At 39.8% G+C, this 24264-nt stretch overlaps 1 protein-coding gene across 3 annotated transcripts in view; it reads left to right on the top strand.

Moving 5' to 3' along the window:
- PGR (progesterone receptor) overlaps positions 1 to 24264 on the top strand; it is a 128067-nt gene that overhangs the window by 36411 nt on the left and 67392 nt on the right. For all 3 annotated transcript variants that reach the window (XM_065943784.1, XM_065943785.1, XM_065943786.1), the window contains exon 3: positions 22749 to 22865. In XM_065943784.1, coding sequence (XP_065799856.1) covers positions 22749 to 22865 — 117 coding nt within the window. The remainder of the gene's footprint in view (positions 1 to 22748; positions 22866 to 24264) is intronic.

Genomic DNA, 24264 nt, shown 5'->3' with positions numbered 1-24264 from the left:
AGGTCCACCTGGTCAAGGCTATGGTTTTTCCAGTGGTCATGTATGGATGTGAGAGTTGGACTGTGAGGAAAGCTGAGTGCCAAAGAATTCATGCTTTTGAACTGTGGTGTTGGAGGAGACTCTTAAAAGTCCCTTGGACTGCAAAGAGGTCCAACCAGTCCATCCTAAAGATCAGTCCTGGGTGTTCATTGGAAGGACTGATGCTGAAGCTGAAACTCCGGTACTTTGGCCACCTGGTGTGAAGAGTTGACTCATTGGAAATGACCCTGATGCTGGGAGTGATTGGGGGCAGGAGGAGAAGGGGATGACAGAGGATGAGATGGCTGGATGGCATCACCGACTCAATGGCCATGAGTTTGGGTGGACTCTGGGAGTTGGTGATGGACAGGGAGGTCTGGCGTGCTGCGATTCATGGGGTCGCAAAGAGTCGCACATGACTGAGCGACTGAACTGAACTGACTGATACTCAAGAGAAAAAAATAGTTACAGAAATATGAGGGAAAGAAACATTTACATGTGTATAAACAGTAATAATCTTGCATCAGAGTAGTGTCAATGCAATGATTTAAACAGCTTTGTTTACATAGAGCTTATATTCTTTTTCATGTTTTTTATATAGATCTCTTAAACACTTTTCAGTAGTATGTGAAATTTTCTTAAGGTTAAATAATTGTGTGGGTTTTTAAAAATTTTGTATGTAATCCTGTGTGTGTGTGTGTGTGTTGCTCAGTTATATCTGGCTCTTTGTGACCCCATGGACTGTAGCCTGCCAGGCTCTGTCTATGGGATTTTCCAGGCAAGAATACTGGAGTGGGTAGCCTTTCCTTCTCCAGGGTATTCTCCAGACCCAGGAATCGAACCTGTGTCTCTTGATTGCAAGTAGGTTCTTCACCATTTGAGCCAGCAGGGAAGGCATGTACCACCTCTCAATGCATATGGGTTTTCTAAATAGATCATTAGAAGTACCAGGTGTTGCTAGTTGAATGCTGCATAAAATTTAGTGTTTTAAAACTTAAAAGACATGTGGGTAGTTAGGAGAGACTTCAGAACAGATCCAGAGGCATCAATTTGTTTATAAAGAGAGCATAGAACTAGCCTCGAGAAAAATGGATGACAGCTGATCCACTGTCAGAAAGAATTTTAATTTAAAAGAGATGAAGAGAAGAAAGAAGAAGCAATTTTGAATAGTAGGTTCGAGGCCTTTAAAAAATGAAACATTGGAATGTCACTAGTTAGATTCTATAGACTACTTAGTTCCTTTTTTGGATTATATCCAGAGTCTCATCTCTTATCACCATCTTCACTGACCAGTTGGTTTCAGGTCACAATTATTCTTCTTTGGATTTATCAAAACAATCTCTTAACTGGTCTCATTTCTTTCCTTGTCCTCCTAGATTTTATACTCAATCTAGAAGCCAAAGTGATACTGTTAAAATTTAAGCTACATCATGTCCGTCCTCTGATCAGAACTCTGCAGTGGCACTCTTTTCTTTCAGAGAAAAATCGAAGTTCTTACAGTGGTCCCCAAGGCTCTTCAGGATCTGAGCCCCTTTACACTCTGACCTTCCTCTCTACTATAATTCTCACTTGCACAGGGCAGCTCTCACATTACTAGTTTGCTCAGACAATCCAAGTCAGCTCCCAGCGTGCTGGCCACGAGCTCTTTCCATTTTCATTTCACTTCTTGACTCACTGTACTCATCCAACTCATTCTAACTTGCAGCTTCAATGAATGTCCTGAACAAACTTTGGTGACTTCCAGCCTGTCATTTACCAGTCACATTCCTCCACTAAAGTGTTTCTAGTTGTTTAACACCTCTATCAATAATACATACATTTAATTTTAGGAAAAAGCATACATGAATTAACTTGCTAAAAGAAACAGAAGAAAAATGTGGGTAATAATCCGCTTTGAGTTCAGTTCCATTCAGTCCCTCAGTCGTGTCCAACACTCTGTGACCCAGTGGACTGCAGCATGCTCCCCTGATGTCTCAGCTGATAGAGAATCTGCCTGCTGTGCAGGAGACCTGGGTTCAATCCCTGGGTTGGGAAGATCCCCTGGAGAAGGGAATGGCTACCCACTCCAGTTTTCTGGCCTGGAGAACTCCATAGACTGTATAGTCCATGGGGTTGGCAAATAGTCGGGCATGGCTGAGCAACTTTCACTTTCACTTTGGACTGCAGCACACCAGGCTTTCCTGTCCATCATCAATTTCCAGAGTTTGCTCAAATTTACATGCATCGAGTCAGTGATACCATCCAACCATCTCTTCCTCTGTTACCACTGCCCCCTCTTCTCCTCCTACTTTCAGTCTTTCCCAGCATCAAGGTCTTTTCCAATGAGTCAGTTCTTTGCATCAGGTGGCCAAAGTATTGTAGCTTCAACTTCATTATCAGTCCTTCCAATGAATATTCAGGATTGATTTCCTTTAGGATGGACGGGATGAATCGCCTTGCAATCCAAGGGACTCTCAAGAGTCTTCTCCAACACCACAGTTCAAAACGATAATTCTTCAATGCTGAGCGTTCTTTATAGTCCAACTCTAACATCCATACATGACTACTGGGAAAACCACAGCTTTGACTATATGGACCTTTGTCAACAAAGAAATGTCTCTGCTTTTTAATATGCTGTCTAGGTTGGTCATAACTTTTCTTCCAAGGAGCAAGCGTCTTTTAATTTCATGGCTGCAGTCACCATCTGCAGTGATTTGGAGCCCAAGAAAATAAAGTCTGTCAGTCTTTCCATTGTTTCCTCATCTATTTGCCATGAAGTGATGGGACCAGATGTCATGATCTTAGTTTTCTTTTTTTTTTTTTTTTTTTTTTTGGGTGGTCTCCACAGGCTCTATTTATTTTTTTTTTTTAAATTTTATGTTATTAGTTGGAGGCCAATTACTTCACAACATTTCAGTGGGTTTTGACAAAAAGTCTACAAGCAATAAATGCTGGAGAGGGTGTGGAGAAAAGGGAACCCTCTTACACTGTTGGTGAGAATGCAAACTAGTACAGCCACTATGGAAAACAGTGTGGAGATGGTCTTAGTTTTCTGAATGTTGAGTTTCAAGCCAGTTGTCACTCTCCTCTTTCAATTTCATCAAGAGGCTCTTTAGTTCTTCTTCACTTTCTGCCATAAGTGTGGTGTCATCTGCATATCTGAAGTTATTGATATTTCTCCAGGCAATCTTGATTCCAGCTTGTGCTTCATCCTACCCAGCATTTCTCATGATGTACTCTGCATATAAGGTAAATAAGAAGGGTGATAATATACAGCCTTGACGTACTCCTTTCCCAATTTGGAACCAGACCATTGTTCCATGTCCAGTTCTAACTGTTGCTTCTTGACCTGCATACAGATTTCTCAGGAGGTAGGTCAGGTGTTCTGGTATACCCATTCCTTTCAAAATTTTCCACAGCTTTTTGTAATTCACACAGTGAAAGGTTTTGGTGTGGTCAATAAGCAGAAGTAGATGTTTTTCTGGAACTCTTTTGCTTTTTTGATGATTCAACGGATTTTGGCAATTTGATCTCTGCTTCCTCTGTATTTTCTGAATCCAGCTTGAGCATCTAGAAGTTCTTTGTTCTGGGTCATTAATATCATTTTTGTACAGTTCTTCTGTGTATTCTTGCCTCTCTTCTTATTACCTTCTGCTTCTTTTAGGTCCACATCATTTCTGTCCTTTATTGTGCCCATCTTTGCATGAAATATTCCTTGGTATCTAACTTTCTTGAAGAGATCTCCAATATTTTGTATTGAATTATTTACCTCTGTTTCTTTGCATTGATTACTGAGGAAAGCTTTCTTATCACTCTTTTTTTTTTTTTTTTTTGCTTTGGAACTCTGCATTCAAATGGGTATACCTTTCCTTTTGTCCTTTTCCTTTCACTTCTGTTCTTTTCTAACTATTTGTAAGGCCTCCTCAGACAAGCTTTTGGCCCTTTTGCATTTATTTTCCTTGGGGATGGTCTTGATCACTTCCTTCTGTACAATGTCATGAACCTTCATCCATAGTTCTTTCAGCACTCTGTCTAGCAGATCTAATCCCTTGAATCTATTTGTCACTTCCACTGTATAATCGTAAGGGATTTTATTTAGGTCATACCTTAATGGTCCAGTGGTTTTCCCTACTTTCCTCAACTTAAGTCTGAATTTTTCAATAAGGAGTAGCCCTCAAGCCAACAAAAGAGTCCAAAATTCAGTGAAAGAAAGTGACGTCGCTTAGTCACGTCCAACTCTTTGCAACCCCATGGACTGTAGCCTTCCAGGCTCCTCTGTCCATGGGATTTTCCAGGCAAGGGTACTCGTGTGGGTTGCTATTTCCTTCTCCAGGGAATTTTCTTGACCCAGGGATCAAACCTGCACTGCAGGCAGACTCTTTACTGTCTGAGCTACCAGGGAAGCCCTTAAAATGGAGTACTTGGATGTAATCTCAATCCCGTCTCTTATGTTGTTGGAAGAGGGTGTTTGCTATGACCAGTGTGTTCTCTTGGCAAAACTCTGCTATCCTTTGCCCTGCTTCATTCTGTACTTCAAGGCCAAACTTGTCTGTTACTCCAGATATCTCTTGACTTTCTTTTTGCATTCCAGTCCCCTATGATGGAAAGGCCATCTTTTTTTGGTGTTAATTCCAGAAAGTCTTGTAGGTCATCATAAAACCGTTCAACTTCAGGTTCTTCAAATGAGTGGTTGGGGCATAGACATGAATTACTGTGATTTTGAATGGTTTGCCTTGGAAACGAATGAGATCTTTCGGTCATTTTCTGAGATTGCAAAATGCAGTACTTGGGTGCAATCTGTATATAGTCAGCAAAAACAAGACCTGAAGCTGACTGTGGCTCAGATCATGAGCTCCTTATTGCAAAATCCAGGCTCAAATTGAAGAAAGTAGGGTAAAGCACTAGAGCATTCAGTTGTGATTTAAATCCCTTGTGATTATACAGTGAAAATGCAAATAGATATAAGAGGTTAGATCTGATAGAGTACCTGAAGAACTGTGGGTGAAGGCTCATAACATTGTACAGGAGTTGGTGACCAAAATCATCCCAAAGAAGAAGAAATGCAAGAAGGCAGACTGGTTGTCTTAGGAGGCTTTACAAATAGCTGAGGAAGGAAGAAAAGCAAAAGCAATTGAGAAAAGGAAAGATAGACTCAGCTGAATGCAGAGTTCCAGAGAATAGCAAGGAGAGATAAGAAGCCTTCTTCAATGAACAATACAAAGCAACAGAGGAAGACAATAGAATGGGGGAAGACTAGAGATCTCTTCAAGAAAACTGGAGGTTTCAAGGGAACATTTCATGCAAGGATTGGCACCCTAAAGGACAGAAACGGTAAGGACTTAACAGAAAAGATTGTAAGGAAAAGTGGCAAGAATACACAGAAGAACTGTACAGAAAAGGTCTTAATGACCCAGATAACCATGATGATGTGGTCACTCACCTAGAGGCAGACATCCTAGAATCCAAAGTCAAGTGGGCCTTAGGAAGCACTACTATGAAACAAAGCTAGTCAAGGTGATGGAATTCCAGCTAAGCTATTTCAAATCCTAAAAGGTGCTGTTAAAATGCTACACTGAATGTGTCAGCAAATTTAAAAAACTCAGCAGTGGCCACAGGACTAGAATAATCAGTTTTCATACCAATCCCAAAGAAAGCAGTGCCAAAGGATGGTCAAACTACTATACAATTGCACTCACTTTCACATGCTAGCAAATTTATATTCAAAATTCTTCGAGCTCGGATACAACAGTATGTGAACCGAGAATTTCCAGCTATACAAGCCGGGTTTAGAAAAGGCTGAGGAACCAGAGGTCAAATTGCCAACATCTGCTGAATCATAGAGAAAGCAAGGGAATACTGGTAAAGCATCTACTTCTGCTTCATTGACTATGCTAAAGCCTTTGACTGTGTGGATCACAACAAACTGTGGAAAATTCTTAAAGACATGAAAATACCAGACCACCTTGCCTGTCTCCTAAGAAACCTGTGTGCAGGTCAAGAAGCAACAGTTAAAACCATACACGGGCTGGTTCCAGATTGGGAAAGGAGTATGACAAGGCTGTATGTTGTCACCGTGCTTATTTAACTTCTATGCAGAGTACATCATGTGATATACCATGTTAGATGAATCAAAAGCTGGAATCAAGATTGCTGGGGAAAATATCAACAACCTCAAGTATGCAGATGATACTGTTCTAATGGTAGAAAGTGAAGAGGAAATAAAGAGCCTCTTAATGAGGGTAAAGAGGTGAAAGGCAGTGAAAAAAACTGGCTTGAAACTCAACATTCAAAAAACTAAGATCATGGCATCCAGTTCCATCACTTCATGGGAAATAAAAGAGGAAACAGTGAAAGCACTGACAGACTTTATTTTCTTGGTCTCCAAAATCACTGCAGATGGTGACTGCAGCCATGATATTAAGCTATGACAAACCTAGATAACATATTAAAAAGCAGACATCACTTTGCGAGAAAGGTCTGTATAGTCAAAGCTGTGTTTTTTCCAGTAGTCATGTACTGATATGATAATTGGATCATATAGAAGGCTGAGCAGTGGTTCTGGAGACGCCTTTTGAGATCTCTTTGGACTGCAAGGAAATAAAACCAGTCAATCCTAAAGGAAATCACCCCTGAATATTCACTGGAAGGACTGATGCTGAAGCTCCAGTACTTTGGGCATGTGATGTGAAGAGCCAACTCAATGGAAAGACCCTGATACTGGGAAAGATTGAGGGCAGGAGAAGTGAGTGGGAGAGGATGAGATGGTTAGATAGCATCACTGACTCAGTGGACATGAACTTGAGCAAACTGCAGGAGATTGTGAAGGATAGAGAAGCCTGGCATGCCACTGTCTATGGGGTTGCAAAAAGTTGGACACAACTTACCAGTTGAACAACAACACGACGTGTATTTTTGTTTGTAAGGATTACATGAAATAAGCCAGTTAAGTTCGTAATATACTCACCCATGATGTGAGTCTATAAAATTTTATCTCCTTCTTTCCCCTAAACCTTTTTTCTTCACTTTAACCAAAGATCCTGAAATCTTACCTTAAGATACTTTAAAACTTCTGTTATTGTCCGGCTCTTTTTCATACTTACTCTGCCAGAAATTTACTCTTACCCACTCTCTTCACTCTGGTTTTATACGACCAGCCCCAGTTTGGTTAATATGAAAAATTGGTTCAAACTTTTATCTCATTCTGTATGTGTCTGCAGAATACTGTGCTTCAAAAAAAAAAAAATCAGAAGAATCCTGGTAAATGAATATCTGTACTCAACTTTTTGAAATTAAGTTGCAGACATAGTATTTCAACTCTCAAGATTTCAAATGTGTTCCTAAGGACAATTACAAAGTAATGACAATATTTTTATCACACCCCAAAATTTAACAGTGATATAATGATTTTATCTGGTATATAGCCATTATTCAAATTTTCCCAGTTGTTCCCAATATGTCCCATATAAAAAAAAATTTTTCCCTGCAAGGTCCAATCAAGAACTCTGTATTTCATTTTGGGTAAAAAGTTTCTGTAGTTTTTAATCTAAAAAGATCACCCAGCTTTTTTTCCTATCTTTCATCACATTGACATGTTTAAGGAGACCAGGCAAGCTGTTGTAGAAATTCTCAGTCTGGATTTGTCTGATTTTTTTTCTACGTGACTATATTCAAGTTAAATATTTTAACAAGAATCATATACAAAAAAGTAGTTATTAAATACTCTGGTCTCCTGATCTTTTTACATGCTTAAAAATTATGGGGAGTCCAAAGAATTTTGTTTGTGTGGATTATATCTATCAATATTTGTTATATTAGAATCAAAACTGATGATTTTAAAAACATTTTATTAGCTCATTTAAAAAGCAGCAAACCCATGAGTTGTTAATTTTCCAATCCAGAAAAATTTAATAGCAACAGTGACATTGTTTTAAATTTTTAAGTCATTTTAATGTCTGCCTTAATTGAATGCAGCTGTGTCTCATAACTTTGTCTGCATTTAATCTGTTGCAATATGTTGTTTTGCTTGAAGCATATGAAGAAAATACAGCATCACACAGATACATAATTGGAAAAAGGAGAAGTTTTTTAATAGTCTTTTCATCCCTCACAGGTGGTGGTCATTTCTTTAGAGATTGCGAAAGGGTGATATTCTACTTCTATTATTCCTTCTGATTTTATCAGCTTTAAAATATTTTTTAGAGTTCTGTCTCTCTTCCTAACGGCAATTTAAACCTATCTGTTGCTCAGTTATTTCTTTTTAATTATCAATTTTCAAAATAGTAAGTTTATACCCTGGCCACCTCCAGTAGTTTACATTGAGTTCATTTTGTGTTCATGGCTTTTTATCTAGTCACTGTGCTTTAATGGGGCTTCCCCAGTGACTCAGCATTAAAGAATCTGCCTGCAATACAGGAGACGGGGGTTCAGTCCCTGGGTTGGGAAGATCCCCTGTAGGAGGCATGACAATCCGCTCTAGTATTCTTACCTGGAGAATCCCATGGACAGAGCAGCCTGGTGGGCTACAGTTCACAGGGTCCCAAAGAGCTGATCACAAATGAGCCGACTTAGCAGGTAGGCAGGTTTTAATCACTTAAACTATACATAGTCAAAAGGTTTTAATCACTTAAACTAAATTATTTTTGATGTAGAAATTGTCTTATCTTTGGTCAGGATGACTTGAGCACACTTCACTAACTCTCAGTAACATGAAACTCGGTCACAATAGAACATCCCAGGCCCGACTTGTACATTTCCATCCCAGTGCGGAGTCAGCCTTTTCTCCGCGGAGCTCTGATTGCTTTCAGATGAAAATGATATTAGACTTGGCGATCAATCTGCATCCTCGCGTTTATTGCTGCTGTGGTTGTCTTTGCTTCTGGGCCTTTTCAGTGGACAGACCTAGAAAATACATCTCTCTGAAAAAATGCGGCGATCATGAGTTAGCACCAAGGTTTCCTCAAGTGTGGCACTATTTCTGTTTTGGGCCAGTTAATTCTTTATTGTGGGGAATGTCCTGTGCATTGTAGGGTCTTTAGCCACACCCCAGTTTCTCCTCAGCAGCACCTAACCCCTCATTTGTGTGAAACAGCAATGTCCCCTGGCACTATGTAATGTCCCAGAGTGGAGGTGGAGAAAAGAGGCAAAATTGCCTCTAGTTGAGAATCACTAGTTTACACTTATTTTTCTAACAATGTTTAAATAACTCCCTAATTGTTATATACTCACACCCATGCACACCATTTTTTCTTCAAAATGCCACTATTAGCATGACTTTATTCTATAGTTTGCATGAAATCTTAGTCCCATCCTACAGCTTTTAATCAGAAGAACAATCTTATTTCAGAATCAAAATGTACTGGCCAGCAATACAGTAAAAATTACAAACTCTCATCTAAGTTAGAGTCTCTCCTCTGCCCCTGCTCAGCACTGCTTGGGGCCTGAAGCCTGCAGGGAAGAAAGAACAAGGTCACGTCCTTCTCATCCTGCTCACTCTTGAAAGAACCATTAGAGCTACTTTTGACCTTTTCAGGGCTAAGGTGTGGGAAGTGGGGTTGGAGGGAGAGGAACAAATGTACATGGCATGTACATGCGTGACTGTCCCTGGAGTTCTGTGTTTGGTGGAAGATCATAGTTGACTGTTTCTCTGGCAGGATACTTTGGTGGAAGTCCAGGGGATACTCCGCTGGGAAGCCCCAGTTGTATCCTGTAATGCAGGTGATGTTTCTGTTCCTCTCTGGATTCCTTAGCTCTGGATTTCCAGTGGTCAGCCCTACACAGACTCTGTTGAATCACACTACCTTCCACGCTGTCCTCATAGGTGAACATTTTTACAAAGAAAGAGGGAGGTTTTCATTGACATAAATAACTTCAGAAAAAGTGCTCTAATTAAAGATGTAGATGTTAGTGAATTGTTGTCAGTCCCTCAGTCATGTCCGACTCTTTGCAACCCCATAGACAGCAAACCATGGAAACTTTGTACCATCACCTTCAAAAAATATTTTAAATCATTAGCTTTCTAAAAGTCTCCTTGCATCCCTTCCAGTGACTCCTTAAAAGTAGCTATCATCCCAGCTTCTAACATCATAGATGGTTTTAACTGTTTTATAAATTTTTATGCCTGAAATTATACAGTGTTTTCCTGTGTCTGCTTCTTCCCTGTAACATTATACGTACAGAGTTCATTCACAGTTTTACATGGGCTAGACATTCATTCTCATTACGGTCTGATGCATTAAATGAATAAAATACAGTTTGCTTATAAATTACACTATAGATGATCATTTTGATTGCTTTCAATTTGGGGCTATTTATGAACAGTTTCTATAAAAATTCTTATACAGATTTTTTGTATATATGTATATCTATCCTTACAATGTAAGTATTTTCATTTACCTCTCCCAGGAACCTGGGATTTCACTCGTCCTAGACTATTTAAGGAAAGATATTCCCATTTGAATGCAGAGTTCCAAAGAATAGCCAGGAAAGATAAGAAAGCCTTCCTTAGCGATCAGTGCAAAGAAATAGAGGAAAACAACAGATTGGGAAAGATTAGAGATCTCTTCAAGAAAATTAGAGATATCAAGGGAAAATTTGATGCAAAGATGGACTTGATAAAGGACAGAAATGGTATGGTCCTAACAGAAGCAGAAGATATTAAGAAGAGGTGGCAAGAATACACAGAAGAACTGTACAAAAATGATCTTCATGACCTAGATAATCACAATGGTGTGATCACTCACCTTGAGCCAGACATCATGGAATGTGAAGTCAAGTGGGCCTTAGAAAGAATCACTACGAACAAAGCTAGTGGGTGTGATGGAATTCCAGCTGAGCTATTTCAAATCCTGAAAGATGATACTGTGAAAGTGCTACACTCAATATGTCAGCAAATTTGGAAAACTCAGCAGTGGTCACAGGACTGGAAAAGGTCAGTTTTCATTCCAATCCCTAAGAAAGGCAATCCGAAAGAATGCTCAAACTACTGCACGATTGTACTCATCTCACACGCTAGTAAAGTAATGCTCAAAATTCTCCAAGCCAGGCTTCAGCAATACGTGAATCATGAACTTCCAGATGTTCAAGCTGGTTTTAGAAAATGCAGAGGAACCAGAGATCAAGTTGCCAATATCTGCTGGACCATCAAAAAGCAAGAAAGTTCCAGAAAAACATCTATTTCTGTTTATTGACTATGCCAAAGCCTTTGACTGTGTGGATCACAATAAACTGTGGAAAATTCTGAAAGAGATGGGCATACCAGACCACCTGACCTGCCTCTTGAGAAACCTGTATGCAGGTCAGGAAGCAACAGTTAGAACCAGACATGGAGTAACAGACTGGTTCCAAATAGGAAAAGGAGTATGTCAAGACTGTATATTGTCACCCTGCTTATTTAACTTATATGCAGAGTACATCATGAGAAATGCTGGGCTGGAAGAAGCACAAACTGGAATCAAGATTGCCAGGAGAAATATCAATAACCTCAGAGATGCAGATGACACCACCCTTATGGCAAAAACTGAAGAGGAACTAAAGAGCCTCTTGATGAAAGTGAAAGAGGAGAGTGAAAAAGTTGGCTTAAAGCTTAACATTCAGAAAACTAAGATCATGGCATCTGGTCCCATCACTTCATGGGAAATAGATGGGGAGACAGTGGAAACATTGTCAGACTTTATTTTTTTGCGCTCCAAAATCATTGCAGATGGTGATTGCAGTCATGAAATTAAAAGACGCTTACTCCTTGGAAGGAAAGTTATGACCAACCTAGATAGCATATTAAAAAGCAGAGTCATTACTTTGCCAACAAAGGTCCACCTGGTCAAGGCTATGGTTTTTCCAGTGGTCATGTATGGATGTGAGAGTTGGACTGTGAAGAAAGCTGAGCGCTGATAAATTGATGCTTTTGAACTGTGGTGTTGGAGAAGACTCTTGAGAGTCCCCTGGACTGCAAGAAGATCCAACCAGGCCATCCTAAAGGAAAGCAGTCCTGGGTGTTCATTGGAGGGACTGATGCTGAAGCTGAAACTCCAGTGCTTTGGCCACCTCATGCGAAGAGCTGACTCATTGGAAAAGACCCTGATGCTGGGAGAGATTGGGGGCAGGAGAAGAAGGGGACCGCAGAGCATGAGATGGCTGGATGGCATTACCTACTCGATGGGCATGAGTTTGAGTAAACTCCAGGAGCTGGTGATGGACAGGGAGGCCTGGCGTGCTGCAATTCATGGGGTCGCAAAGAGTCAGACACGACTGAGCGACTGAACTGAACTGAACTGAAGACTATTTGTTTTGTGGTGCAGGTTTATATAACATGGTAGTGAAAATCACCTCTGAAAAAGGCCAAGATTTTTGTTTATTTGTTTTATTTTTAGTCATGAATAGCTCCTCTCCCAAGTCAAAGTTTTGGACACATTTCTGGCTTGAATGGTATATCCTTGGTGTTGTTTTCTAGTATTGTAGTCTTGGTACTATGTTCATGAATAAGGCAGCCTTTTGAGCATCCCCATCTTATGGATACTTCAGTTCCTGTCCCTGTCTTCCAGATGGCCTAAGGTCACATACTCCAAACCCTCATGAGCTTAAAACGCTAGCTTTCAGCTCCTGGGTCCCTCTTCTGTATCTGCAACTATTTTTGTACTACTACAAAGTTTACTCAGATTTATGCCTCTCGTTTTCATATCTTTCTTTTTTTCTGACTTATGAGATTTTCTCTTTTTTCCCCTCTGTTTCTTTCTTCCCTCTCTTCCTCTCTTTCTCCTTCCTTCCCTCCTCCTTCCTTCCTTGACTATAATTTATCGACATGCTTCTGTCATAATTTACCCAGCATTTGTGTGTTTATTGTGGAAAGAGTTTCCTCATAAGCACCAGCTCATGTTGCCACAAGCCTAAATTTTTAGGTTATATTGTACATTTTTTTCCTTTGCTTCTTTATCTGTTGAACATATACTAACTTCTCTTATCATTTTGTGACATATTTCCCCCTTCTTTTAACAAAAAGACATGAAAAATTGTGAGTTGACTTAAACCAAAGTGAAATGTGTTCACTTGTGCTCTGAGAGGCAACACAAATAATACAGATTTCTTATTTTAAAGGTAAATCTCTTTCTAGCTTATAATAAACAGATTCAATTAAAATGGAATTTTAAGCCTGTATTAAGAGAAATTTTTAAAAGCAAAAAGAAAAGGACTTTTATTTTTCAGGTATCTAAAATTTTGCATGTCACTAGTCAAGTAAAATGGTCATATTTTAATAGTGCTTTTATATTCACAGAATGTGATTTTTTAATAATAGTAATGCTTGGAGTTATAGTAAAATGTTAAATATAGAGACCAATTAGAAATAATATATAAATATAATCATTCTATAATCCCTTTTTTGTATGTCATTAAACATAAATTTTTCAAAAATAATAAAAATTCTCTGGCTTTCCAAACATATCTGTTAAAATAAGCTTGCTGAAGGTGCTGCATATACCTCATGGTTTACTAGTATAAAAAGGCAAGGAATTTACTGAAATAAAAGGCATTCTGTGATAATAAATATTGAAAGGTGGTCAATGAAAATCTGGAGTAAGTGACTTTTATATGACAATAAGTGAAATATTATTATAAACCTTTTACTGTTGAGTATATTTATGACTATTATTGTTAAGTATATATATGACAGTAAAATAGTGCATGTAATTAGACATGCATGTTTTCAACAATATTTATCAAACTCTTATTGGATACAGGAATCTAAAGACCTAGTTTCTACTCTCACAAAATGTAGGGAGAGACAGGCACATAGCATTTACAAGAGGAATACCTTGAATATACAGTTGCACAGAAGAAATGGCCAGACTTTCTATCGTCAGTCAGGTAAGACCAGACTTGAAAGATGAATAAGAATTTGCCAAGCAGATAAATTTGAAAAGGGAGGAGAGTCATAGAGTCGTGTTTCCTAAACTCATATTTCAAGAGTTTAGGAAAAGACGATGTCAGTACAACTGGAGCATAAAGAAAATAAAAGGGAGCGTGTAATTTAGAAGAAATCTGGGTAGTTAGCAGGTGTCTTTTGCTTTTCCCACCACAGAGGAGGTAAGAGATTTTCCAAGGAGAAAGAAAGCAAGCTTCTCTATTGTAGACTTCAGGTTTCAAGAGGGGCAAATGGTACATATATGAAAAAGGAGATGTAGATGGTACCTCATATTTGGGTAAACTCTCCTATTACATATCACTATGCCACTTATCCTGTTTGTAGTGGCCTATAACTTATAAATTGAAGAAAGTAGGTCTAGTGATGATCATTAGACCATTCAGGTATGGTCTAATACCTTACTACTAGACCATTTAGGTATGACCTATATCAAATCCCTTATGACTCTACAGTGGAAGTGAGAAATAGATTTAAGGGACTAGATCTGATAGACAGACTGCATGATGAACTATGGACGGAGGTTTGTGACATTGTACAGGAAACAGAGATCAAGACCATCTGCAAGAAAAAGAAATGCAAAAAAGCAAAATGGCTGTCTGAGGAGGCCTTACAAATAGCTGTGAAAAGAAGAGAAGCAAAAAGCAAAGGAGAAAAGGAAAGATATACCCATGTGAATGCAGAGTTCCAAAGAATAGCAAGAAGAGATAAGAAGCTTTCCTCAGTGATCAGTGGAAAGAAATAAAGGAAAACAATAGAAAGGGAAAGACTAGAGATCTCTTAAAAAAAATAGAGATATCAAGGGAACATTTCATTTAAAGATGGGCACAATAAAGGACAGAAACTGTATGGACCTAACAGAAGCAGAAGATATTAAGAAGAGGTGGCAAGAATACACAGAAGAACTGTACAAAAATGATCTTCATGACCCAGATAATCATTATGGTGTGATCACTCACCTAGAGCCAGACATCCTGAATGTGAAGTCAAGTGGGTCTTAGGAACCATCACTATGAACAAAGCTAGTGGAGGTGATGGAATTCCAGTTGAACTATTTCAAATCCTGAAAGATGATGCTGTGAAAGTGCTACACTGAATATGTTAGCAAATTTGGAAAACTCAGCAGTGGCCACAGGACTGGAAAAGGTCAGTTTTCATTCCAATCCCAAAGAACGGTAATGTCAAAGAAAGCTCAAACTACTGCACGATTGCACTCATCTCACACTCTAGTAAAGTAATGCTCAAAATTCTCCAAGCCAGGCTTCAGCAATACGTGAACCATGAACTTCCAGATGTTCAAGCTGGTTTTAGAAAAAGTAGAGGAACCAGAGATCAAGTTGCCAGTATCCGCTGGATCATCAAAAAAGCAAGAGAGTTCCAGAAAAACATCTATTTCTGTTTATTGACTATGCCAAAGCCTTCGACTGTGTGGATCACAATAAACTGTGGAAAATTCTGAAAGAGATGGGAATACCACACCACTTGACCTGCCTCTTGAGAAACCTATATGCAGGTCAAGAAGCAACAGTTAGAACCAGACATGGAGTAACAGACTGGTTCCAAATAGAGAAAGGAGTAGTCAAGGCTGTATATTATCACCCTGCTTATTTAACTTATATGCAGAGTACATCATGAGAAACCCTGGGCTGGATGAAGCACAAACTGGAATCATGATTGCTGGGAGAAATATCAATAACCTCAGAAACGCAGATGACACCACCCTTATGGCAGAAAGCGAAGAAGAACTAAAGAGACTCTTGAAAGTAAAAGAGAAGAAGGAAAAAGTTGGCTTAAAACTCAACATTCAGAAAACTAAGATTATGGCATCTGGTCCCATCACTTCATAGCAGATAGATGGGTAAGCAGTGGAAACAGTGACAGACTTTATTTTGGGGGGCTCCACAATCACTGCAGATGGTGACTGCAGCCGTGAAATTAAAAGACACTGCTCCTTGGAAGAAAAGTTATGACCAACCTAGATAGCATATTAAAAAGCAGAGACAATACTTTGCCAATAAAGGTTTGTCTAGTCAAGGCTGTGGTTCTTCCAGTGGTCATGTGTGGATGTGAGAGTTGGACTATAAAGAAAGCTGAATGCCAAAGAATTGATGCTTTTGAACTGTGGTGTTGGAGAAGACTCTTGAGAGTCCCTTGGACTTCGAGGAGATCCAACCAGTCCATCCTAAAGGAGATCAGTCCTGGGTGTTCATTGCAAGGGCTGATGTTGAAGCTGAAGCTCCAATACTTTGGCCACCTGGTGTGAAGAGCTGACTCATTTGAAAAGACCCTGATGCTGGAAAAGATTGAAGGCGGGAGGAGAAGGGGATGACAGAGGATGAAATGGTTGGTTGGCCTCACCGGCTCATGGACGTGAGCTTGAACAAACTCTGGGTGTTGGTGATGGACAAGGAGGCCTGGCGTGCTGCAGTCCATGGGTTCTCAAAGAGTTGGACACAACTGAGCTACTGAACTGAACTGAACTGAAATGATAGCTTATAAATACTCCTGAATGCCTTGTAACTCCTGGTAATGAAAGAGTGGGTAGACCACAAGGAAGTTAGAAGGTAGAATTCAGGGTGGTTTAATAGAGAGACTTTTTATAGACTTGTTATATAGCAACAATGTGTATAAATTTGGCAGTATGCAATTTGAACCATCAGTCTATGATTTATGAGAAATCAGCAGGTGGATCTGGACATGAATGTGTTTTTTTTAATCCAGGGTATAAATTTGTCTGAAGAAAAGTGGTGGCAGCAGGCATCACATTGAATTTGCTACCATCACAGTTTAATCTTTTGCAGACTTCCCAGATAATGCTTTAACAGAGCCAGTGCTTTTAGGTGTGGATTTCCTCATCTACGTATGCAGCCAGGTATTTGATGGATTAATGTATATAATGGAGTTCTCCTTTCTTCATTTTTGCCTTTTTTGGTGGCTCTGAGTCCTGGGCAAGTGTTGCGATACATAGTCAGGTCTGGGCTCCGTGCCAGATTGTCTTAGACACCTCTAGTTGGATTGACTGACTGCATCATTTCTTAGGTCAAAAGATCTTTTAGAGATTAACCTCTAACTATACACCCTATATTTCGCTTGCATGATGCTATATCTGCTTTGCAGTTTTGACAGCCCAATATTAGAGTTGAAGATGACCATGGCTTAGAGTGCACTGAGCTTCCAGATATCTTTAAGCCATTCCATTCTTTATAGAAATCTGTGATGATATGAGTCATGCCAATTCCTCACAGTAGTGACTTCATGCCAGTAGCCTTAATTACCAGAGATTTTCATTCCCATCAAACATCAAATTTTAAAATGCTCAGCTTTTTCTTCCCCCCGAGGTAATAAGAATTGCATTCTATTTGGTAACTATAATTTATTATTTTACTTAAATATATGTTTCAATATGTTTAGTACTTGCTATCCTTTCATACCAGACCTCCTCCCTCATGCATTCTCTGTTGTAACTTACCTAATGTTAGTTATATTAGGCATTTCAGAATCCCTTTTGGAAGAGTGGTGTATTGGGGCCTCATTTCCTGGTTTTACACCTATTTAACAATGTCTTCCTGTTGACTTTAAAAGTGAATAAATTGGCTAGTTATACTTTCTTTGGTCACCTCTAAAACAGATCTGTCTGTATTTGGGATTTAGGGATGTGTCAGTAAATCATAGTTTTAGTAGACATTCCCTAAGTACTTGGCTATATGATAAACTATTCCAAGCTCTTATATGAGCTCATTTAGTTCTTAAATTTGACCCAAAATACTAACAGTGTCCTCCTTTTACTTGCCATAGGTCACCAGCTAGCAGGTAGTGAGGCTGAAATGTGAACTGATGCAGTATTGCTCCAAAGTTCATACCCTTAATTTCCTACACAACCTTTTGGGTGAATTAAGCTAAAATTTCTGCCTATGTGACATTAAACATGTTGCTTAACTTCCCTGTGCCTCAGTTAACTCTATAAAATGGAATTGATAATACCTCCAAGATTGCTATGATGGTTAAATGAGTTTAATACATGCAATGGCTTGTAACAGTGGCCAGTACATAGTAAGTGCTTAGTAATTGTTGCTGTTATTATCATCTTGGAGATTGTAATCTTCAGATATGAGCTTTGAACAAGCAATCTGATTTCAGTAAATGCTCTTCTGCACTATAATATCAATAATTAAGATGCATTTCAGGGCTTCCCTGGTGGCTCAGGTGGAAAAGAATTTGCCTGCAGTGTGGGAGACCTGAGTTCAATCCCTGGGCTGGGAAGATCACCTGGAGGAGGGCATGGCATAGTAGAATCATAAAAATAATCATACTTGTTTCAAGATGCATTTCAGTTAAGTGGGGAAAGGGGATTACTCAAAAAGCAGTATTGGGACATAATAAACACTCAGTAAATACTTGTTGAATTAATGAGAATTTTCTGAAAGTGTGCATATATTCGCTTAACAAATAGATGTTAAATGCCTTCTAGATCTGTATAGATAGGCTGGAAGGAAACCTGAAAATGAAAGTTCAATTCAGTTCAGTTCAGTCACTCAGCCGTGTCCGACTCTTTGCGACCCCATGAATCGCAGCACGCCAGGCCTCCCTGTCCATCACAAACTCCCAGAGTTTACTCAAACCCATGTCCATTGAGTTGATGATGCCATCCAGCCATCTCATCCTCTGTCGTCCCCTTCTCCTCCTGCCCCCAATCCCTCCCAGCATCAGGGTCTTTTCCAATGAGTCAACTCTTCACGTGAGGTGGCCAAAGTATTGGACTTTCAGCTTTAGCATTAGTCCTTCCAATGAACACCCAGGACTAATCCCCTTCAGGATGGACTAGTTGAATCTCCTTGCAGTCCAAGGGACTCTCAAGAGCCTGCTCCAACACCACAGCTCAAAAGCATCAATTTTTCGGCACTCAGCTTTCCTCACAGTCCAACTCTCACATCCATACATGACCACTGGAAAAACCATAGCCTTGACCAGACGGACCTTTGTTGGCCAAGTAATGTCTCTGCTTTTTAATATGCTGTCTAGGTGGGTCATAGTTTTTCTTCCAAGGAGTAAGCGTCTTTAATTTCATGGCTACAGTCACCATCTGCAGTGATTTTGAAACCCAAAAAAGTAAAGTCTGACACTGTTTCCCCTGTCTCCCCATCTATTTCTCATGAAGTGAGGGGACCAGATGCCATGATCTTAGTTTTCTGAATGTTAAGCTTTAAACCAACTTTTTCACTCTCCTCTTTCACTTTCATCAAGAGGCTCTTTAGTTCCTCTTCAGTTTTTGCCATAAGGGTGGTGACATCTGCATATCTGAGGTTATTGATATTTCTCCTGGCAATCTTGATTCCCGCTTGTGCTTCCTCCAGCCCAGCATTTGGTTGCATGGCAATGAGATTGTAGATAATTTCCTTTTTTCAAATTTCCTTAATCTGTTACAAAAATCCTCGAATGACACAGTTTATGAAACAATTTGACCAGATAACTACATAAATTCCTTTTCATGAGTTCGCGGTACCTACCAGGAGGTGGTTGGAAGGTCAGAGTTTAGGATGAAATTTTGGAGCCATGGACAGATGATGAGACTACCCACATGGTGTTTACAATGGAATACAACATATAAGGTGGAGAAGGAAATCACAACCCACTCCAGTATTCCTGCCTGGAGAATTCCATGGATAGCGGAGCCTGGTGGGCTACAGTCCATGGGGTCACAAAGACTCGGCCACAGCTGAGCACACAGCACACAACCTATAAGGCAAAGACAAAGGTCTGGACAGTGGGAACTTAAAAGAAGCTGTTGGAAAGAAGATGAAGAGTCATAAGAGACATGCTTCAAATAAAAAAAGCAGGGACAGGGGACCGGTGGAGAGAGAATTGCCCATGGCAGATTGTACAGAAAGTCAAGAAAGAGTCATTGCATTTAAGAATGAAGACATCGTTGATGGCGTCACTCTGCTTTATAAGCACAGTGGACATATAAGCCCAGTTCCAATAAGCTGAGGAGTAAAGATTGAGATGGTTGGATGGCATCACCGACTCGATGGACATGAGTTTGAGCAAACTCCGGGAGTTGGTGATGGACAGGGAGGCCTGGCGTGCTGCAGTCCATGGGGTCACAAAGAGTAGGACATGAGTGAGTGACTGAACTGAACTGAAGAGTAAAGGAAACTGATTAAAGGCTGCAAATGCAGATGACTTTTTCACCAACTTAGATGACAAAGAAAGGGATGAAGTCAAGGAGAATTTAGAGTGAGACACACAGTTCCTTTTTTTTTTTTTTTCTTGATTCTGGAATTTTTGAAATGGAAAAGCTTGAGGAGAAAGAAAGATCCTTGAAGGGGGAGCGACTGAAGATTTTAGGAGGAAACTGATGGGGAAGGTTTGAAAGCAGGTAGGAAGGAATGGTTTTAGCAAGACGCAGTGAGCACCGTCTAATGGGGACTTCTCTGAGACACTGAAGAAGGAGGCGCTATTGTAAATCATTTAGAAACAGAAAAGAGATAGCTTAGAAGCATTCCGGTTGCAGATGGTTCAAGCTTTTTTCCTGGATGTTTTTGACAGAGGAATGTAGAGAACAGCCTGCCCTTAGACAACAGTTACATCTCTGAGCACCATTTAAGTGTGTTCTCTAGAGAGGATGGAAAAATCTTGCTTTCTGTTCTCTCATGAGAAATCAGTGCAGAGTCAAGATAAGTGATCATAGATAAATAGATAAAGTTACACACACTTTTGGGCTTCTCTGGTGGCTCAAAGAGTAAAGAGTCAGCCTGCAATGTGGGAGACCTGGGTTCAGTCTCTGGGTCGGGAAGATCCTGTGGGAGTGGATATGGCAGCCCCCTCCAGTGTTCTTGCCTGGAGAATCCCCATGGACAGAGGAGCCTGGCGGGCTGCAGTCCATGGGGTTGCAAAGAGTCGGACGCGACTGAGCAACTAAGCATAGCACAGCACAAACGCTTTTACTCCCAGTCATTCCTGTAGCCTGAAAAAGTATATGTATATAAAAATTAAACCAGAGTCCAGTTAAAAAGTAGCATGCAGCACATTCCACTGATCTAGTGGGCATGGTTGTGGAGCTTCGTAACTGCTCTTTGGAGAGGGGCACGAGAACGAGCACTGGTGTGTAAGAGTGGTGGTGGTGGTTTAGTCACTAAGTGGTGTCTGACTCTTGCAACCCCATGCCTGTAACCCACCCGCCTCTTCTGTCCATGCAGTTCTCTAGGCCAGAAACTGCAGTGGGTAACCATTCCCTTTTCCAGGGGATCTTCCCGACCCATGATCGAACCCAGGTCTCCTGCATTGCAGGGGGATTCTTCACCCTCTGAGCCACCAGGGAAGCCCAGTATGTGAGAGTACATAAGTTTGTGGAGGAATCCATTTTGGAGCAAAGACTATCTGATTTTCTAAAAACGTCCCAGGTCAAGAATCATTTTGTTATTAGCTATCTCATAAGACATGGCCTTTGTGCCATTTGTCGTTGCAGTGTAGCCTTTCCTCGCTCAGTTAAGCACGCATTTAAGGTACCTCAGTGTTCCTTTACTACTAACTTCAATTATAAGAATGGATCTGATTTTAACATCAACTAATACAAAGTACAGGGCTTCCCAGGTGCTTCAGTGGTAAAGAATCTACCTGCCAAGCAGGATAATTGGGTTCATTCCCTGGGTCAGGAAGATCCCCTAGAGAAGGAAATGGCAGCCCCCTCCAGTATTCTTGCAGGGAGAATCCCATGGACAGAGGAGTCTGCTGGGCTGCAGTCCGTGGGGTTGCAAAAGAATCAGATATGACGTAGCAACTAAACAACAATATAAAATACTATAGGACAATTCCATGGTATTTTAAAATTGAAAATTCCAACTTTTAAGATTATTTTTAAACAATCTGATGATGTTAAAAAATCTCACAGTCTATTTCATAGGAATTCAGTGGAAAATAAGAAGTGCCAAAGCAGTGAATTTTCTAGTCAATTAATGTTTAGGCCAACAATTTTTTTCATTTTCATTTAGCCTAAAAAAATTAGGTTGTTCCATGCCTTATTAAATATAACATATTTTGATTTAAATAATCATCATTGTTGAATATTAAATTTTATTCCAGACTTTTTGGAAGGTATAAGTAACCACTTATACAAAAACCCATCACAAAATGAACGCAGGGTCATGTTTTACCCTGATTTCTTCTGTAATTCTTCTCTCCTGTCCTTCATTGAGTTTTTCTTATTGTTTTAAGTTGTTCTTCCTTTATCATTATTTCTCTCCATCCTGTTTTCTTATTTAAGCCAAGATAAACCAGACAGTAAAGTCAGTATAATCAGTGATGATTTTTACATGCTATTCAAATTCATGAGATTCTTGAAGAGTGAATTTGCTCCAAGATTTTCCAAAAGAATTAAGCACATAAGTTTTATTAAAAAGTCTATCACAGAGACTTCTTTGTCTATACCTGTTCTTTTGACAGTTTATATGTTAAAAAAAGAAAAAAAAGGTTTTACTGGAACTTGACTATTTTAACACACTAATGCTTATCAGCAACACATACCTAATCTTGAAATAACGGTGATCTAGACATTCTGATGCTGACACCATTAATAAGATGCACAGAAATATTTTACAAAAGATTTTTAAAGGAGTTCTGGAATTAGTTTCTAAGATGTGTTCCCCTCATTTAGGCTCCTGAAGGCACAGGTTTATTGAACAAGTTTAGAGCATTACAAGCATTTGGCTAGGCCAAGCAAGAGGCAGGCTGAGACAGTCATGCATTTGCTAATGTGCACCTCTCCTCTTTTTAGTTGTCACTGCATAAGCTTTCCAGCAGTCTTTGGATATTTTAAATAACTGTTCCTTTTTTTGTTGTTTTTTAGGACAGCATAACTACTTGTGTGCTGGAAGAAACGACTGCATTGTTGATAAAATCCGCAGAAAAAACTGCCCAGCATGTCGCCTTAGAAAGTGCTGTCAGGCTGGCATGGTTCTTGGAGGTAATGATGTTTTCATCAATAACTGTCTGATATTTATATTAACTAAATTCTGTCTGATATTTGTATCATAAAACTGTGGGTCAGATGATCTTAATTTTCTTATTTCTGTCTTGATTATTGGTGTCTGGATGAAGCAGTCAATACCATTTTATTAACACTGTTGGATTTCCAGCAATTGAGGTTTGTTATAGATACATAGTAAACCTCCATTTGTCTACATTGCCTGTGTGTGGATGTTATGGGAAGGTCGGGCTTTCCAGGTGGCACAGGGGTAAAGAATCCGCCTGCCAGTTCAGGAGATGCAAGAGACATGGGTTAGATCCCTGGGTCAGGAAGATCCCCCCTGGAGTAGGAAGCGGCAACCTGCCCCAGTATGCTTGCCTGGAAAATTCCATGGACAGAGGAGCCTGGCAGACTACAGTCCGTTGGGTCACAAAGAGCTGGATGTGACTGAGCACAGCATGGGAGTTCACCAGCCTCTCGTTAAGTGACCTGGCTTGAAGTGTAGGCTCTGCTGCTCCCCACCATGTGGCCTTGAGTACATCACCAGCCCTTTCTGGGCACCAGTCTCCGTCTGCAAAATGAGAGCAGTGAAGTCCCTTCCAGCTCAAATACTGATTCTGTGAATTGGATAAGTACATTAATGTCCATCTCTTCCTGCCCCCATCAACCCCTCCCTTTCGATGACCTCCATCATTCTCTTTAAATAACTGAATATTGAGCCCTAACACTTACCAGGTACTGTTTTAAGTTCTGGGAGTTCTACAGTGAACATAATGGACCAAATCCCAGCCGTCATGGAGCTTACACTCTAGGCAGAGGAGAGCGATACATATATGTATATATATCAAGTGATGATAAATGCTATGCAGTGTATTAAACAGGGTTCATTAATGGGAGTGTCAGAGAGGGGCTTCACTCCTGAACTCTTTACTCTGATTAATATTTTCATTTTAGTCATTTCCTAAGCAGTAATATCTCTAAAATCCCGAATTTGATGTAATAGTTCTAATTTTTTACAATGAGTTTTAAAAATTCATAATTTATTGATTACATATTTAATATACTACTGGCCACAGTTCATATACCATAAATGATATCTGTTACCTTGAGAAGGAGTGTATGAGACCCACATTTTTTGACTCCTCACTGTGTTAAGCATCCTGCTTAGTTATATCTCTACTGCCTGTGAACATGTACAGTCTAATCCCTAATAAATAATTGTCAGACAGAAGCGTGAGTGATTTAAGAGTAGTCCCAAATATTATTATGCAGATGAAACAAAGGAATGAATTAATTCTACCTGAGGGAGCTGGCAAAAGCTTCCGAGGGGAGGCTTTCAAAGAATGAATACAAACATTATCAATGGAAAAGGAGAAAAGTATTTACAATGAAAGAC

The sequence above is a fragment of the Muntiacus reevesi genome, chromosome 9 (genome assembly GCF_963930625.1).
Source record: "Muntiacus reevesi chromosome 9, mMunRee1.1, whole genome shotgun sequence".
Taxonomy (NCBI): domain Eukaryota; kingdom Metazoa; phylum Chordata; class Mammalia; order Artiodactyla; family Cervidae; genus Muntiacus; species Muntiacus reevesi.
Note: the sequence above shows the minus strand (reverse complement) of the source record. Positions and strands in the feature narration are given on the sequence as shown.